Source organism: Cyanistes caeruleus, chromosome 1 (assembly GCF_971803275.1).
Source record: "Cyanistes caeruleus chromosome 1, bCyaCae1.hap1.1, whole genome shotgun sequence".
Classification (NCBI taxonomy): domain Eukaryota; kingdom Metazoa; phylum Chordata; class Aves; order Passeriformes; family Paridae; genus Cyanistes; species Cyanistes caeruleus.
Genome location: NC_141701.1, coordinates 23,965,601 through 23,985,361, shown reverse-complemented (window position 1 = coordinate 23,985,361; position 19,761 = coordinate 23,965,601). Strand labels below are relative to the sequence as shown.

Sequence of the window (19,761 nt, the reverse complement as noted above, 5' to 3'; positions counted from 1 at the left end):
GGAAGTCGAGAACCTCCGCAGCCCACCCCAACATCCGAACCAAATTTGGGAAAGGTAAAAACCACAATAAAAAGAAACGGATCCAGAGAGCTCGGGAAGGCACGGGGCCTTCAAGAAAAGCCGAGGCTTGGTAGCTTGTAAAAAGTCTGAAGTGCACAAAGACATCCTTGCAAGAAAAGTTGCTGTAAGTATTGTGAGGTTGAGCGGGCGATTGGGCAAGTGTGTGTGAGACGTGATCTGATCACGGAGCGAGTGTGGACTTCAAGGCCGCGTTTCCATCCTCCCGCGAGGGAATTGGCCGGCCGCGAAGGAAGCGATTCCGTGTGAGACTCTCTGCCACATTTGTCAATCCCGGGGCTAAAGGGAGTCCCGGAGGACCGATCGCAAAGGGGGTTGAAAGGGGAAGAGGACGTCCCATCGAGCTCGGGAATTAGTAAACTCTTTCAACCCAAAAGAGAACCCAGGGAGGGTTCCGAGGGAAAGGTCAGAGCGCCAAGAAAAACCCCGGTGCAGCAAACCGCGAAGGTGAGTATTGGCAGTCTTTTTGACTTCCCAAGTATAACCGAAAGAACACAACGCAGAGAACAGGTAAGAATTTTCTCTCTTCACTATGGGGCAGAGAAAAAGTAAGGTACAAAAAGAAATTAAGGAAAAGGACCCTTCTGAAAGAACGAAGGAATTGTTAGACATTCCCCCAGAAAGTCCTTTGGGGTGGATGTTGAGAAATTGGGAAAAGTGTCCCGAAAGAAAAAGGAAGTCCAAGGCAAAGATGATCTATTACTGTGCTGAGGTTTGGGGTGGGCAAGAGTTGCGAAATTACCTCATCTGGCCAGTACTAGGTACATTTGAGAAGTGGACATGTAACGAGTTAATCTCTCACGTGGAGCGTAAAGCCTCCTCGGACTCCGAGGAAAAAGAATACGCCCGACTTTGGTTAGCTCCCAAGGTCGGGCTGTTCCCAGTGAAACAGAAAAATGAAATAAAAACAGAAAGTTGGGAACCCCTGGATCACCTGCCCCCACCATACAACGGGCCAGCGGGGCTTCCTGCGGCAGATCAAGTGGTGCCATCAGCACCCACGGGTTCCCCTGGACAACCGGCTGGTGGACACACCCCACAGATAAGGGAAACGGCGCCGGTAACGGCTCCGGCGGCTCCCCCGATGTCCCCGCCAACTGAAACCACGGCAACCACAGCCCTCTCAGGGGCCAGGGGAATGCAAGGCTGGAAAACACCTTATCCCCCGTTGCCAGTCCAACCACCACTGCCGGGACCCTCAAAAACAACAGAAAGTACCCCATTTGATAAGGTGGGTACAGCGGAATATCCGCAAACAATAAGAGAACCAATGTTTGAGAATCTTAGTTCCCCTCCCTCAAGTCGAACTCGCTACAAAGCGAGATCGATGCATGAGGATTGGGGAGAAAACGAAAGTAGGCATCGAATGTTTCCCCTCAGAGAAGTGCCTACCGCCCCAGGAGTTATTGGATTTGTAAATGTACCCCTTAATTCAGGGGACGTGCGGGCATTCAAAAAGGAGATGGGGCGATTGTTAGACGACCCGTTTGGGGTGGCGGAGAAGTTAGACGAATTTCTAGGAAGTAGTATTTACACTTATGAGGATCTCATGTCTATATTGAGATCGTTGTTCAGCCAGGAGGAAAGGGAAATGATCAAACAGGCAGGTATCAGAGACTGGGAGCGGCGAAACCCGCAGGGGACGCCAGGAAGCCAAAAATGGCCCGGCGTAAACCCGAGTTGGAGTGCCCAAACAGAAGAAGGAAGAAGGAACATGATTGATTTAAGAAACATGATTGTACAAGGAATAAGGGAAGCGGTTCCCCGAGGACAAAATATCAGTAAAGTATTCGGAGAATGCCAAGGAAAGGAAGAATCTCCCACAGAGTGGTTAGAAAGACTGAGGCGAAGTTTACAGATATATTCTGGAACGGACCCCAGCTCTCCAGTGGGAGAGGTTTTGCTAAAAACACAGTTCGTAGCAAAATCATGGGAGGACATAAGAAGGAAATTAGAGAAGGTTGATGGGTGGCAAGAGAAAAGTTTACAAGAGCTTCTAAGAGAAGCTCAAAAAGTATATATGCGAAGGGAAGACGAAAAACAGAAACTGCAGGCCAAAATCCTAGTGGCCGCAGTAAAAGAAGTTCAAAAACAAGAACAGAAACAAGGTAAGACATTACCGAAAAAGCCACAGGAGTCGCAAAAGGACAACCCGGCTCCCCGAAAAAATCCTCCAGAATGTTTTTATTGCAAAAGGGTAGGGCACTTCCAACGGGATTGCCGGCAGAAACAAAAAGATGAGAAAATATTTCAAGAAGACTAGGGAGGTCTTGGGCTTTTTCAGATGGGGACATTAACAGCAACGGAGCCCTTGATAAAACTTAAAGTAGGTCCCCATCGCCAGGAAATTGAATTTTTAGTCGACACGGGAGCTGAAAGAAGCACCCTACAGAAATTACCCAAGGGATGCCTCACAAGCAAAGAAAAGGTGGTTGTAATTGGCGCAAAGGGAGACCCTTTTAAGGTCTCTGTAATAAAAGATGTAGAAATTGAATCTGAAAATAAAGTTTGTTTAGGAAATTTGTTGTTAGTAGAGGAAGCGGATTATAATTTATTAGGGAGAGATATGATTATTGCATTAGGGATAAACATTGTGGTGAAAGATTCCGAATTAGTAATAAAAATATTCCATTTAACGCCAAAAGATGAGAAAGAAATTGATCCTCAGGTGTGGCATTCCAAGGGAGAGGTGGGGAAATTGAATATTCCCCCCATCAAAATTGAGATAGAAAACCCGGATGATCCAATCAGGATCAAGCAATATCCCATCCCTATAGAAGGGAGAAGGGGTTTAAAACTAGTAATTGACGACCTCCTCAAAGGAGGAACTCTCGAGCCGTGCATGTCCCAACATAACACCCCCATCCTGGCCGTAAAGAAAGCAGATGGGAGTTTCCGACTGGTTCAGGATCTGAGAGCAGTAAATGCTCGGACCCGAACCAGGTTCCCAGTCGTAGCCAACCCCTATACTTTACTAAACAGACTCTCGCCTGAGGATGTTTGGTACAGTGTGATTGACTTAAAGGATGCATTCTGGACCTGTCCTTTGGATGAAGGGAGTAGAAATTTCTTTGCATTTCAATGGGAGGATCCTGACACGAACAGAAATCAACAGTTAAGGTGGACTGTCCTCCCACAAGGCTTCGTGGAATCACCAAACTTGTTCGGACAAGCATTGGAACAACTACTCACACAATTTCATCCGGAGGAAGGGACAAAACTATTACAATACGTAGATGATTTATTAATTGCTGGGACGACTGAGGAACAAGTTAAAAGGAGCACAATTTCGTTGTTAAATTTCCTAGGACAGAAGGGCTTGAAGGTGTCCAAATCTAAGCTGCAGTTCACAGAGCCCGAGGTAAAGTATCTAGGGCATTGGATATCACAGGGTAAAAAAGAAGTTAGATCCTGACAGGGTAGCAGGAATTCTCATACTTCCTGCCCCTAAAACGAAAAGACAAATAAGACAGTTTTTAGGACTTTTGGGATACTGCCGGCAGTGGATTGAAGGATTTAGCGAAAAGGTAAAATTTTTGTATGAAAGATTAAACACGGACCGACTAAAATGGACAGCGCAGGATGAAAGTAAGTTCCAGGAGCTGAAAAATGCACTTATTACTGCTCCGGTTCTAACTTTACCTGACACGAATAAAGAGTTCCAATTGTTTGTCGACGTCAGTGGACAAACAGCCCAAGGAGTTCTGACCCAGGAGTGGGCAGAAAAGAAAAAACCAATAGGATTTCTATCGAAAATCCTAGATCCGGTCAGCCGAGGTTGGCCTACTTGCTTGCAGGCAATTGTTGCGGTAGCTCTGTTGGTCGGGGAAGCAAAAAGGATAACCTTTGGAGCCCCTTTAACAGTATATACCCCACATGATGTAAGAAATGTCTTACAACAAAAAGCCGAGAAATGGCTGACTGATTCGAGGCTTCTGAAATATGAAGCGATGTTAATCAGTTCGCCGGGTCTCGAGCTGAGAACAACCACTGCCCAAAATCCAGCGCAGTTTTTATTCGGGGAACCAACAGGCGAGCTACTCCATAATTGCATCGAAGCAGTAGAGCTGCAAACTAAGATAAGACCGGACTTGGAAGACCAGGAGTTAGAAGGTGGAGAAAAATGGTTCATTGATGGATCATCGAAAATGGTAGAAGGTAAAAGAAAATCGGGTTATGCCATCATAAATGGTATGACGGGACAAATCATAGAATCAGGTCCCCTGCAGGCAAACTGGTCGGCCCAGGCCTGTGAGCTATTTGCTCTCCTAAAAGCCCTCAAAGGCTTGAAAGGAAAAAGGGGAACCATTTACACAGACTCAAAGTACGCATTTGGGGTAGTGCATACTTTCGGAAAAATATGGGAAGAACGAGGACTAATAAATACGAAAGGAAAAGGATTAATACACGGAGAGATCATTAAGCAAATCTTAGAAGCAGTCAGGGAGCCACTGGAGGTGTCGGTTGTCCATGTAAGGGGACACCAAACTGGGTGGCAATTTCAAACCAGAGGAAACAATTGGGCAGACAAGGAGGCAAAACGAGCGGCATTGTTAACGGTAAGTATTCCCGAGGTTAGTCACAAGGAATCACCAGAGGTGTCCGCGCTCCCATCGGAGAAGGAGCTGGAAGACTTCAAAAAGGTAGGGGGGCAATTTAAAGACAAAAAATGGTGGTTACCTGATGGGAGGGAACTAGTTCCCAAAAGCATAGCAAGGGGAATACTCCGGAGACTGCATGAACAAACACATTGGGGAACCAGAGCATTGGCAGAACAATTTTTGAAATTTTTTGGGTGTAAGGGAATCTTCGAACTTGCCAAGCAAGAGGTACAAGGGTGCGTGGTATGCCAGAAAGTCAACCGATCAAATTCGAAACAAACAAAATTGGGGGGTCGGCCACTTTCATATCGACCTTTCGAAAGAATTCAGGTAGATTTCACTGAACTACCAAAAATTGGAAGAAACAAGTATCTGCTAGTAATAGTAGACAAATTAACACATTGGGTGGAGGCTTTTCCTAGAGCAAAAGCCACAGCCCAGACCGTATCCAAAATTCTGTTAGAGGAGATAATTCCGAGATATGGGATAGTGGACCATATCGATTCAGATCAAGGCACGCACTTCACATCGAAAATCATCAAACAATTATCAGAAGCATTAGGAATCCGGTGGCAATATCACACCCCTTGGCACCCTCAAAGCTCTGGGCAAGTGGAAAGGATGAACCAAACACTAAAATCACAATTATCTAAATTAATAATAGAGACAAAATTAACCTGGGTTCGGTGTCTCCCTCTGGCGTTGTTAAACATTCGGACCATGCCCCATTCAGAAACGGGTTTGTCCCCTTTTGAGATGCTGTATGGAATGCCATATCAGCACGGGATGCCCGTGTCACATCCTCAAGCAGAGGATGCACAATTACAACCATATCTCATCTCTGTAAATAAAAATTTACAGGAGCTCAGGAAGAGAGGATTGATTCCCCAAAGTGTCACCTTGGGATTTCCAATCCACAAAATTCAACCGGGAGATAAAGTATTAATCAAGGTCTGGAAAGAGCTACCCCTCGGCCCACATTGGGAAGGCCCTTATCTCGTTCTTCTGACAACCGATACTGCAGTACGGACAGCCGAGAAAGGGTGGACACATCACTCTCGAGCAAAGAAAGTTCCGGACTGCAGCGCCACTGAGTGGAAAGTCACCACCCCGCCGGGAGAGCTGAAGATCAAACTACGGAGACATCGCAAATGAACAATAACGAAAGGATAAGTTGCGAAATCCGCGATTGCTATTGTTTTCCCTTTGTACATTTTAAGTGTGCTTATTGTAAGCAGACTTGGGTAACTCATTGCTTAAGGGGGTATAGGCCAAGGGGACTGTGCACTAGGTGCTACGAAAGGGAATTAGAACAGACCAATAAGTTTCTAATACTCGCTACCCGGGCGGGCCTTTTGGAACTCGACTCTCCGGAGTGGTTCCTGTTTTACCGAAAAGGAATAAGGGGTCAATTTGATTGTAAGGCAGAGCCCCTGAAAATAGAGTGTCGTAGAACCGTGCAAGTACCGTGCCGGTTTGATACAGTCAAGGCTTCTCGGTGGGCGACCTTCAAGCGAAGGTTCGCCATCAGGACATCAAGGGCCCCTGAAGACAGTCCTTGCTGCCGAGAAGATGGTTATCCCCGCCGTATGCTACTATACGGGCGGAGGGAATGGCAGAGGGATGCAATTGTGGGGAATCCTGATGCTCCTGAGCCTAGCCACGTACTCGACCAAAGGAATGGGGTCCGAGGTGTCCCCAGGGGAGGGTCCCCTGGGGAAGTGTGAGCAATGTAAAATTGCCACGAGAATCGAAGGACTGACTGTCTGCCCACCTGAATTACACTCGGGAGAATGCTGGTTAAACGACACGCAATTCAAAATGTGCAAATTGGAAGAAAAAATCTGGTGTTCTAACCCTGGAGCGAGTATTAGAAAAAGACCAATTCGGACCTCGGAAGAACTAGGGGTTATGATGACCCACTTACGGAGTAAAAGAGAGATAAAGGAGATTCCCCCGATCTCGGTCTGCGGACAGTGTAACAAAACTGTCTGGATCGGGGGGAGAGAACAATCAACCTTTTTAGCATACCACCGAGTTAACCCTGTTTGCTACAACAAAGCAAACTTAAAACCGTGTTTAATGGGTGATAAATTGTACTGGGAAGGGAAAAATTTGAAACATGAAAAGAAAATGGCATTCAATAACGAACCAATAGTTTTAGACCTATTGGAACCAAATGATGAAAGGGTATGTCTCCAGTTTGACCCGGTGTTTTGTTTTTCGAAGGACGGGGAAGGGTTAGATCCGGAAAATAAAATAAAACAGCTAACATTAGAAATAAAACGACGAGAAATGGAAAACAAAAGAAAGAGGTTAGAACAAGAGAGGTTAAACTCTCTCAGTGAACATTATGAACAATTGGAAAAACAATATGACAATTGGAAATTGCCAAATCCTAGCAAAACAACATTCGCAGATGAGAGCTTTTGTGTACCAGAACAGACTAGCTCTCGATTATTTGCTAGCCGAGGAGGGAGGAGTGTGTGGAAGGTATAACGAATCCGAGTGTTGCATGGAGATAGATGACTACGGGGAAACTATAAAGGGTCTAGCTGCGGAAATTAAAAAGGTAGCGCATGTCCCTGTCCAAAAATGGAATTCTATCTTGCAAGCCTCATGGTGGGACCAAATTTTTGGACAAGGGGCTTGGTGGAAAAAGCTAGTATTCTTTATAGGGTGTTCCGCGGCCGGAGTCATCTTCCTGCCCTGTTTAATTCCATGCCTGATTAGATTAATTCACTCCGTGGTTCAAGGGATGCAGATTGCCGCCCTCCCAGTAGAACCAGAAAAAGCACAAAATAAAACGGCTCTTCTCTCAAAATTATTATTATTAGAAGAAGAGAAAGAAAGTGAAGAAGCAGTACAAGCTTTAAAAGACTTTGAGAGCAAACACATGTTGTCAATTGAAAATGATGATTTAGAAACAGATAGAGAAAGACACTAAAAGAAAAAAGGTAAAAAGGAATACAAATATTCCTCTTTTCAAAAGGTTAAACTATTTCAGTTTGCACGAATTTTTAATGTGATAAATTATTAGGTGGGGGACTGTAATAAATTACCATATGTATTAAAAATTCGAAAATTGTATAAATGTGACAAATGTGTTTGCAAGGATATAAAATATAAAATGTACAGAAAAACCCCTTCTTGGGGCTGGCCGAAATCTCCTTTGGGGAGAAACTGATTGCAAAACGACACCTTGATAACGAACTTTGGCAAGGCCCATCAACACGAACAAAAAGCAGGACGAGGCTCGTCAAACCTACAATGGAGCTGGCTCAGGAAGATCGTCGGCCTCCGGACCTGAGCAACGCCCTGCAGACTTCTGTGGAAACAATCTGATCAATAGTGAAAAGACAGGCTCCGAAAAACTGAGCCTTGCCAGACCAGGGCTGTTCCTGGTGTTGAGAAAGCGATCAGGAGGAACAAAGAGGAAGGCGCAGTCAAGATATCCATCGGCACCAGCCCGAATTCCCCCGCCCTGCCAGGACAACACAAATTGAAATACATACAGAATCTCCTTTACATATGAGGAGATTCTGGCCGGACACAAGTTAATGTCATCATTCTACGGCAGGAAATTCATTCACTGAACAATCAGAGACACTTGGTGAATGAAACCGGCCTGGAATTTTAGCCTAAGGACACAAAACCTCTATAAAAACCGAGGCTTGGGGACCCTCAGACGTGGATTTGGGAAACCTATACCTTTTGGTGTAGACCCTGTCCACCCAGCGCTGCGCTGATCTTTTTATTGTGGATTTTTATCGTTGTTTCTCTCTTTGTTGTTTATTAATAAATCTATTTCTCATTTCTATCATAAATTTGCCTTTGCGTTTATAACAGAAGAGTTACCAGTTCCGTAACCACAGAATCAATTAGGTTTGAAAAGGCCTCTGAGATCATCGAGACCGATGTCTGACCGAACACCAACATGTCAACTAGACCCTGGCACAACGTGCCACCTCCAGCCTTTCCTTAAACACCCCCAGGGACGCTGACTCCACCACTTCCCTGGGCAACCCGTTCTAATGTCTGATCAGCCTTTCTGTAAAAAAATTCCTCCTGATGTCCAACCTAAACCTTCCCTGGCACAGCTTGAGGCCAGGTCCTCTCGTCCTAGCTCTGGCTGCCTGGGAAAAGACCGACGCTCCCCTGGCTACAACCTCCTCTCAAGTAATCGTAGAGAGCGATAAGGTCCCCCTGCCGCTCCTCTTGTCCAAGCTAATCTGGGGCCCCGCGGCCTCTCTGAAGGCGCCCGGTCCCTCGGGAGCGGGGCGGGCAGGCGGCAGCGGCCCGGAGCGGCCCGGGGGGCTGCCCGGCGGGACAGGCAGCGCGGAGCCCCCTCAGGGGAGCGCCGACACCGCCCGGCAGCGCCCCGCTGTGCCCCGCTGCATTCGCTGTGCCCCGCCACCGTGCCTGTGCCCGTGGTGCCCCGGTACTGCCGGCGCGCCCGCTGCGCCCCGCTACATTCGCAGTGCCCCCGTACGATCGCTGTGCCCCGCTACATTCGCTGTGCCCCGGTACATTCGCAGTGCCCCCGTAAATTCGCAGTGCCCCCGTACGTTCGCTGTGCCCCGGTGCGCCGCCGCTCGTCTCCGGCCGCCCCCCGCGCTCCGCAGCCGCAGTTCCGGCGGTGGGAGGAAGCGCGGGGCCGCTCCGCTCCGCTCCGCTCGCCGGGGGATGCGGGAGCATTCCCGCCCCCGCGGCCGGCGGGAGGCGGGCGGCGGTGGCGGCGGCGCGGCCGGGGCGGACGCGTCGCCCCGCAGCGAGCGGCGGGGGGACCCAGCGGCGGGCGGCGGGCACAGGCCGGCGATGGAGGAAGGTGAGGGGCGGCTCCTCAGGCCGCGGAGCCGGGGCCGGGCGGAGGCGGTCGGGGCCAGGCCGCTGGCTCAGGCCGGCGATGTGGCCGCCCCCCGCGGTTTGTGCCAGGGCCGTGCCGGGACCGCCGCGCACGGACGAAGGTGGAACATTGGGCTGCAGGACACAGGCGGCCTCCCGGGCCCCAGCCCAAGGCGGCCTGTCCTTTGCAGCCTCAAGCGGGAGTCTGGGCCGGTCTCCAGGGGACGTGGGGATCTTTTTCTCTTCCCTCGCCTGGCATTGTCTCTGGGCAGAGCGCCCGGGGCAGCATCTGTGGGCTCCGTGGATGCCTCCCTGAGTGTACTTTTCTTTGGCATCTTTCCGCATGTTTTAGTCAGTCTTCTCTCTCGTTTCGTTAAGTTAGAGTTCGTTAGAGTGCACCCTAAAGAGGGCTACGAAGGTGGCGAAGGGCCTTGAGGGGAAGCGGCTGAAGTTACTTGGTTTGTTCAGCCTGGAGAAGACTGACGGAGACTGACGGAGACCTCATCAGAGTCTGCAGCTTGCTCAGGAGGGTCAGACACTGATCCCTTCTCTGTGGTGACCAGCGACAGGACCCGAGGGAATGGCCTGAAGCTGTGTATGGGGGGGTTTAGGTTGGTACTGGGGAGAGGTTTTTTTACCCAGAGGGTGCTTGGGCACTGGAACATGCTTCAAAGGGAGGTGGACGCGGCCCTAAGCCTGACAGCTTTCAAGAAGCGCTTTGAAAGTGCTCTCAGGCACATGGTGTGATTATTGAGGTGTCCTCTGCAGGGTCAAGAGTCTGGACATGGATCAGCCTTGTGGGTCCCTTCCAACTCAGGGTATTCTGCGATTCTGTTTCACTTTTAGCCCCTACACAAGCATTTTTCTCCATGTCTTTTCAGTGCAAACCCCCTTAGTAGGGGATAGGAGATGGCATTTAGTTTTCATGGAGAAATCAGCAGAAACAAAACTGTTAATAGGCACCCAGAAAAATGTGGGGAAAACAAGCATATGCAAATCTGTCCCATGGCGCATTCCAGCCTTCCAGTTGTTCTCAGCAGGGGTGCTTTCTGAGTTGCACATGGTTTCTGTATGTTCAGAGGTCTCTAGTTACTTATCCTCCACAATTGTGTCGGTATTCTTATGAATCTCTGCAAACTCTTGGTTTACAGAACATTCTTTGGGTAGGAGTGTTCTGCGTGAAGGTGATGTGCAATGAGCTGGTTCTTTTTAGCCTGACTCACTAGGTTTGTTTGAGAACTTCTTGTATTAGAAAAGGTGAATCACTGCTCTCTATTCAGTGTGTTTGTGCACTTCACTAACTAGTAGATGTCTGACATGCTTCTGTTGGTCATCTTTTCTATCTAGACTGAGGCATCTTCAATTTGCTTCCTCGTCCCTTGTATGGGAGCCATTGCACGACTTCAGTCACCCTCATGGCCCTTCTCTGAATGTTTCCCAGCTCTATCGTATCCTTCTTTAGATGAGAAGACAAAGTTACAGACAGTGTTCAATTAATAGGTGAAAAGTAGATGAGTATAGTGGCACAAAGGAGGAATGAGTTCTGTTTTTGTGTTTTGTAGAAACACAAAAATAAGTGGAACACATGTTTTCTGAACAAGAACTCGTTTGAACTGGGGACTTACAGGGAAGTGAAAAGCAGATGAAAAATCATGTTTTGGATAAAGAGGTATTAGAGGCTGTGTCATCAGTTCAAAATTCTAGGTAATTTTTAGTTGTTACCTTGTTTGACTTTCATTTCACTCTCTTTGAAGGATTTGTTGAAGTGAAAGAATTTTTCTTGTTTGCAGCAGCTGCAAGAAACAGAAGTAACACACATCTTTTTGTGTTACTGCTTGGGGGGGTTATATGTTGAGCAGTCTTGAAAATCGAGGTGAAGATCATTTGCTGATTGAGATGGTGTTTCAGAAGTAGAATTTGAAATTGTTACTTCTTTGGGAGCTTTCTATAGCTGTTGTTAATGCAATACTTTATAAATTTGTTACACTTCTGCTATGGTACACTTCTCTGCCAGAGATGCAAGGGCCTTTTCCTCCTGTGTTCTCAGTGCTATTGCTTTGGTCATAACTAGAATGACAGGGGCACTCAGCTGTCCTTCCAAGCATGTATCTGCCCACTTTTGTGATCTCGGGTTTTCTCCCACTGTGTTTTATTTCACATAGTGCAAATGATTTTTAACTACAGTGCACTTGGTGTTTGCATTGCTGATAAACTTCTCATATACATGTAATGAAGAGATGCTGGTATACATTTAATTTTGGATTGACATGATAATAAATGTGATACTGAACACCTTGTGTTGTTTAGAATCTTTCCAGTTCTTGTCTTATTTTTAAGAAGATAGACATTTTCTGTTCATTCCATCAAAAATGTTGCTATTGAGATCTTGGTTTGCTCAGGATGATTTACAAATTGCTCTGTTAACACAACGGTCTCCTGATACAGGCAGACATCACTTTAACCATTTATATTTCTATCTGTAGTTTCTAACTTTCAGATCTAATAGCCAGGAATTAAAAGTAGACTGTAGAATTGGAATTGAAGTAATACACAACCAGAGTACTTAGGAGCTTTGTTGTGGGGTGTGAAGATTGACACTTCAAGTCTGAAGTTGGATGGGTTTATAAAGGAGCTGTTTTAAGTCCAGAGGAAATTTGGTGGCTGCTAAATTTCAAGCAATGCTGTACAGTAGGTCAAATAGGAGAGCTAAAAATTCTGGAGGGTGAGTTACAGTTAAACCTTTTCATTCCACTTCCGGAATGATATAAATATTGTGGGGTATCTTTAATGTAGGAATTATAAAATACTTTCTGCAATGAGTCTTTCTGTATGTAGACTTGCAGTCTGTGAATTAGCCTTGTTACCTTTCAGATTAAAATAAATGGTCCAGGACTTCAAACTGATGCTGCTCACAAGAAAGATAACAGAAGCCCTTGGTCTTGTGATGTGATCTGTGTGGCTGAGCAGACTGGGCTTTTTAATTACATGTTAGACTAAATATTTGTAAATCTGCTTATTTCCAGTAGATCCAAAAGCTGGAAAAAAGTGATATTAGATTTACTTTATGAAAGCCTTTGCCTTAAGGCAAAGAATAAATAGTAGGCATCTCAATTTTTCTATTACACTGCTATAGCAGTATAAAACCAGGATGAGAGTAGAATGGAATTGGCACCAGTTTCTCCCAGTGTCTGTATCAATGTATCTAAACTATTCATTTCCTTCATTTCTGTTCATCAAATGGAATAAACCAGTTAGCTTCCAATTTGGGTTCTGGGTAATCCCAGAGTATGGCCTCAAGAGAATACTGTTGTTTTTTCTAAGGAGTAATGTAAGAATTCATTTCTGTAGTGTTATATTGTTATTTTAGTTGGGCATATGACATACTTTAATTGAGTCTTTGCCCAATTTGTCTTCCATCGGATTGAATCAGTAGCAGTAACTTGCTGCTACCTGCTGCTGTGTGGATTTCCCAGTGTGATTTTAGGTATTGTGTTACAATAACTTTAAAAAAAAAATGTCTTCAGGGGCAGCAGACCTGCGAGAGAGAAAGAAACAAAACAGCACAGAATCTGACAAAATGGTTCCAGAGGAGAGAAACAAAGAAAATTCAAAGCTGGGAAGGTCGCCAAAATGTAAGCTACAGAATTTTCAGCTGACTTTTTGATTGTTTTTTTCATTGTTCTCTTACATTTTATGGGAAGATATTTGTAGCACAGTAATTTATAACACACTTACTTTGAATTAGGTTTTTAAATATTTCAAGAGAAAACAGGCATGCATGTTAGAGTTCTTTAATAATGACATTTTATGTACTGGAGAGTGAAATTATAGTCTTGGACTGTTTCAGGCTTGGGGAGGTAGAGGCAGGGGAGTTAAGAAATTTACTGTTACTATTTGCATACAAATAAATATTTTTATTGCTCCTGGAATGATCTGGTTGTAAGCTGATATGCATGAAGTAATGGTACTGAAACAAGAGCAGACAAAAAGTCCTTACAGCTTTTCAAGAAACAGAAATAAAACTAGATATAATTTTAGTAAAGTGCTCACCCAAAGTAAAGAGCTACCAAAAGCATTTATGTTAAAAGTACATACTAACTCAAGGAAGCTACAGATGAAATAGACACCCTTTGAATGAGTTTGATAAAATTCAGATTTGTTTTTTCTTATATTCAAAAACAAAATGGAAAATAGAATGTCTTGGAAATTATTTTAGATGTGGTATGCTACCTCTGTCTCTTAAAGTTTTTAGAAGTTTGTGGTGTTTTGGGTAGAATCTAGAGTTTGTTATAATTATCTGGAAGATGCTTTTCTTTCTTGAAATTCATTTGAAAACAAAGCTTGCTGGAGAAAATTTGCAGTGTAGTTTTTGAGTATTTTGTCTGAAGGTCCTGTGAAGCAATAATAACAACTGGGAATTAAAACTACAGGACAGAAGTAACAAACCAGTTTTCAATGTATCTGTGCTGCTGATAGTGTGCTAATTCTCATGCCAGTAAGTTCGATTGTTGTTCAGAAGTTAGTCATATGTAGGATGTACTGTTTGTTTCTTAATCCTCTGGACTACTTTAGCTTTTCCACTGTTCATTTTCAGATATGTTAATCCAGCGTTTTGCAAAGCTTTTCTTTGGCTGTCTGGCAGCAGTCACCAGTGGGATGATGTATGCTGTGTACCTCTCTACATATCATGAACGGAAATTCTGGTTTTCCAGCAGGCAGGTAAAGATAAACTACTGCAACAAAAGCCAAATTGTGTCCTTGAAATCGAATCTGATCCATGTAATGTTGAAACTACTTGCAGAATCCTGTTCTTCTATTGAGGCCTCTGTCTTTGAAACAGCTTTTTTTTTTTTTGTCTTCTTAATTTTCTTTTTTTTTTCTCCCTGCTAACAGTTGTGGTTTGTCATGCTTTTGTATGTTTTTCTATGCCACCCTTTATTCTTAAAATACCTTTCTAAAATATGGAAAAATAATTGAAGCATAATGGGATTGCAGAAGCTGATCAACAGGATTATGTGTTGGGCTGTTTGGGTTGGGTTGTGGGTTTGCTATTGGGGTTTTCTGTGTTTATTTTGGGCTTTTGGGGTGGTTTTTTGTATTTTTTGGTTAGTTGGTTTGGTTTTGTTTTCTTAATGACTCCATTATTAAGTGAAGTATAGAAAGTTGAATGAAGTTGAGGTTTGTGAATATGAAAAGATACTGTGGATTTCGTGCTGATTTACGATGAGGATTTGAATTGCTTTGATTCCAAGCATGTTTGCTAAGTTACAGAGAGCATTATGTACCTGATAGAAATGCTGTGAAGAGTAATGTTTTGTGGAATATTTTGAAGATGTACAGTGAAGTCATAACCATGTACTGTGTTACAGAAGCAGTCTATCTGCAAATAGATTGTCTTCTCTGGGAAGATATTGCATGAGATTAATATTTATTTTTTTCCTAGGAACTTGAACGAGAAATTACATTTCAGGGTGATGGTGCCATTTATTACTCATTCTATAAAGAACTGCTAAAGGCTCCTTCCTTTGAAAGAGGTACAAAACTCATTTGTTTCATTAACTTTGAAAAGTCTTGTTCTCTTTTTATACAGTAAAAAACTCCTGCAGACTGGGGAGAACTAATTTTATTCTCTTATGTAGGTATATTGGTCAGATTAATTAAAATACACACACTGTCCTAACTTTTTAGTGCCATTTCAAAAAGAGTAGTATCTCTCTGTAGTATCTCTATTATTATCTTAACTATCCTGTATTCCAGCAGATTGCCTTTAATCAATACTCAAATAATCAAATAAAGGATAGGGTTAATATTTCTCTTATGATGCCCTGTATCAAAGTTATCATTCAGTTTGCCTGTATCACAGTAGCGGATTTTCTGCCATGTAAATATAATTTATGTTGAATTTTGGAATGAGGGATGAAAATTACTGTTTTCTATCCTCTGCTAGAAGACAGAACAGTTTCTGTCACAAGCTGATCTGCTCCATCCTGTCCCTGACAGAAGTTTTTGCTCTTGTCAGCTGTGCTGAATAGATGCTGCTGAGCACTGAGTGCTGGGGACAGAAAGCAACAGGAAGGAGAACAGACTGAGTGGCTATGATCTCTCCTTCCTTTGTGCTCCTGCTCTTTATCCTGCGCTGGCTCTGGGCTCACTGACCCTAAGTCCCTAAACCAAAGGGAAACTAAAGCAGTGAAAAGAAGAAGGAGCACTTCCATTCTAGTTCAGGGAGTTCAGAACTGCACTAGCATGGGGCTGGAATTCAGGAGAGAAGAGGTTGAACTGCCCTATCATGCAGTGGTCAGCCACTGAATTAGTTCAGTCCCTTAGTGAAACCTCACTGAAGCCAGTAAAACTAAATTTTGTGGTTAGTGTTTTATTGGTTGAACAGTTTCCCAGCTGAAATGTAGCACATCAGCAATATCTGAGGTCTTTGGTACACTCAGTGCCTCATGACCTCTGGGGATACTGCCCATGCTGTGAGTGGACGGCATGCCTCATTCAGGGACGCTGTCTCTGCAAACAGGCAGACTCATGTGTCTACAAGGTATCACAAGGCATCTGGTCTTCAAGAGTGTATTACAGCTGTGCTGAGCCCAGTTACAAGTCCTGAAAGGCTTTGTTTGGCCTACAGAGAACCAGCAGCAGACCATACAGCAAGATATGCTCAGAGCTGGAAACGATTGTCTGGTTTGACTGTTGCATTGTTTTTGAGCCTTTTGTTCTCCCCCATATCTTGATTTAGATTGTATTTGCTCTATTTTGTCTCTAAGTATTGACAAGTCTGTTCTTTATTTATAACATTTTGGAATGATCTTGGAGTGATCCTTCAAGTATGGCAGCTTCAATTCCATCTTAATCTCATAGAAAGGCACATTGTGTTTGGTGAATGATTCTTAGAAATCTCAGAAATGCAGAGTTGAAAGGAGTGATGAAGCCATCATACCTGATGTCCTTCTGGAGATGGGTTTAATACATCGTGCTCATCCTTGTTAGATCTGTCTCACTCCTTAATGTCTTCCTGTGAAGGCGATCTATAGGCAAGTAGTTCCAGGACTGCATTCAGTAACATCAGTGTGTTACTGAAAAGACTGTGCTTCAGATGATTAGTTTTGGGCCTTCCATTTAAAGACTAGATGAAAAAAGGGTAATAACTTTCTAGCTAGATCAGTGAGTGTAATGACATCTAACACGGAAGTTTCTCCTTCCTTTAAAACTAGGTGTGGTGAATCAGTCAGCAGCTTTAATGATCAAATCTGTTTCCCCCTACCTTTGAATACACTTTGTGGCCTCTTTTAGGAACAGCAGTAGTAAGTGATTCCAAGAATAATATTTATTTTTTTTTTGTCTGTAGGTGTTTATGAGTTGACACACAACAATAAGACAGTATCACTGAAGACCATAAATGCTGTTCAGCAAATGACTTTGTACCCAGAGTTGATTGCCAGTGTTTTATATCAAGCATCTGGTAGCGAAGTATGTGCATTTCTCCTACTTCCTGTACTTTCATTATGGTTGTATCTGTGTGTGTGAGTATGAGACTTTCTGTGCTGGATCCAATGAACACATACATTTTTGTTTAATGAGTTGAGCTAAGGCTCTCACCAGGTCCAGGTTCTCCTCAATTCTGATCAGTCTCTGCCATAGGATTTTTGGGGTTTAACACTAACCACTAACCTTATCTGTTGTTCTTTACTTCTACAGACTACTTAGAAATGTTAGGAGTATCTGTGCTATCCATTAGAAACAGGAAAGTTAACTCCTTTGGAGTACAGAATTCTGTTATAGTGGTACCTGTCTGCCCAATGCCCATAGGGAAAAGCACTTCTGTAGATTACCCTTTTGTCAGTTTACACTCTACTCAGGCTTTGTTCTGCTTATGCTGTGTACTTATGTCCTCTCTCATCTTTCTTTTTTTATTATTTACTTATTTTGGAACCATTTTTGCCACATCTTTACTTCTTCAAGTTCTTCCCTTTTATACCTTCTTCTAGTAGTCCTTTGATCTTTATATCCCACTGCAGCATAGATTTATTAAATCTGACACATAGAGTGTTCAAGCTAAAGCAAATTCAAAAATCATGGCACTGGCAAGCTGAGTCCTGAAGTGTGCACTTAATTCACACTGCTTTGTTCTTCCTGAGCCCCACATAAAAGCATGCCCAGTACTTTTTTAGAATAGGAGGCGTCTCTTACCTGTTTGTAAAGCACCTAGCACATTGTTAGCAGTAACAAATTGTAAATAGTAATAATTTCCAGCTTCAGCTCAGTTGCCACTATGTCTCTTCGTTTTTATTTGTAATTTCAGGAAGTTATTGAACCAGTGTATTTCTACATTGGTATAGTTTTTGGACTGCAGGGAATTTATGTGACTGCATTGTTTGTAACCAGTTGGGTTATGAGTGGGACTTGGCTGGCAGGAATGCTGACTGTAGCATGGTTCATTATTAACAGGTAAGAAAAACATCTTTATACAATCTAGTTTGTCAATAAGGCATTTTAAAATATTAGTGGATTGAAGTGATTTTAATTAGTGCATTGAAATGCTTTTATTAAGTTTTTTGTTCTCACTGTGAGAACAATATCTTATGGTGAATAGAAAACATTTGCAAGAGATTCATTGATTCTCATGATTTTTTTTTTAATGGAAAGGCCTCCTGTTGTCCATCAACATTATCAGTTGAACTGACTTCATGTGTGAGTGTGAATACAGGAGTATTCACACACAATTTCATTTTTCAAAAAAAATTCCTCAGGAGGTTTGGTTTTGTGCTGATGAAGAATGAAGACAAATGTCCAAAACAGCTGTAAAACCGAACTGCACTCTGTGGTCAGCTCTAAATATTGTGACATTTGATTTTTTTTATCTTCTTTTTGTAGTGGGTTTTTCTGCAAAGTGAAATTTTCTTAGATGATCTTAATATTAAGATTTATTTTTTTTTAATTTTAAAACAATTTGTTTGGAATTCCCCTTTTCCTTAGGAAGCACCACAATAATAGGGAGCCTCATTTGGGCAATGTAAACCTATTTTCATGCTCTTGGTTTGTCACCATGGAGCTCTGGGGCTTTCTGTGAACTTGAGAGCACCTGAAATATGGAGCAAAATGTTGGAGATTTACCTTTAAAGTTGAACAGCTGGGAAGCATCTTCTAGGAGTGTGAAGTCATCATGACAGAATCTGTGATTAGTAGCTGAAAATACTATTCATCAAGCTGGTATGAACAGTAGAAAATAGGAAAAATGGTGGATAAATCTGTAATTTTTTTCAACAGTGAATAACATCAAACAGTGTCAACAAAATGAAAGGTTTAGTAGTTAAAAAAGATCCGAAAATGCCTCTGTAAGAGGCTTCAGAGGAAAAAATGAAAGGTGATGCTTTTGAATACCTGAATGATAAAGGAGTTTGAGGCTCCTTTTTAAAGGCATAGTAGACACAAAGAAGACTATGTACCTCTGAGACTGATGCCTTTGATCACATTTGAAAGTGTGGCTTGTGCTTCTGAGTCACTTTAGCACTTTAAAAAACTTTCACCTACACCTCTAATTGTGTGGATACTGTCAAGTCATTCCATGATAAAACCCTGCATGCTCCTTATCCATCTTTACTCTCTTGTTTTGCTGGGCAGAATTTTTCCCTGTAGAGACAATATTTGCTGCTGCTGCTGCTGCTGTGAGCGAGCACCAGTTTGTCCTGAGTATGTTGTGCTCAAGTACCTAAATCACTTGTTTAAAATATATTATATGAGAACTGAAAGGAATAGTTTCTCTCAGCTATGAGCTGATTTTCATTGCAGGTCAGAAAAGGCTCAAGGCAGATGCTTTTTTGGTTTCAGTCCTGTAATTGATAGCTAACATGGACACCTGCTAAATTGATGAGTAAAGATTTGGCCTTCCATTCTGTTAATAAATTTGTGAACTGTATGAGCAGGAAAATGGTGTCAGTGTTACTTTGCACCAAAATCAGGAAAAGTTTGCTTGCAAGGCGTCATTTACAACTGGAAGTGATGTTTAGGCTTTCCTTGATATTTTTGTTCCATAAATATTTTAATACTTTTGTTTCTTTGTACTTTATTCTAGGACAGATACAACAAGAATTGATTACTCTATACCATCAAGAGAAAATTGGGCTTTGCCGTATTTTGCATGTCAAGTAGCAGCTCTCACAGGCTATTTAAAAAAGAACCTAAACTGTTCTGCTGAGGTAAAACAAAATTAGTTTCTTAATAAAAGAGCTGCTGG

At 43.2% G+C, this 19,761-nt stretch overlaps 1 protein-coding gene across 6 annotated transcripts in view; it reads left to right on the top strand.

Moving 5' to 3' along the window:
* Nucleotides 1-19,761, top strand: part of DPY19L4 (dpy-19 like 4) — a 98,032-nt gene that overhangs the window by 56,000 nt on the left and 22,271 nt on the right. For 4 of the 6 annotated variants that reach the window (XM_086882709.1, XM_086882670.1, XM_086882681.1 and 1 more), the window contains 6 exons: nt 13,049-13,156; nt 14,119-14,243; nt 14,968-15,058; nt 16,876-16,997; nt 17,830-17,975; nt 19,600-19,723. In XM_086882709.1, coding sequence (XP_086738835.1) covers nt 13,102-13,156; nt 14,119-14,243; nt 14,968-15,058; nt 16,876-16,997; nt 17,830-17,975; nt 19,600-19,723 — 663 coding nt within the window. In that variant the 5' untranslated portion in view covers nt 13,049-13,101. The other 2 variants (XM_086882715.1, XM_086882703.1) reach the window with 2 other exon arrangements.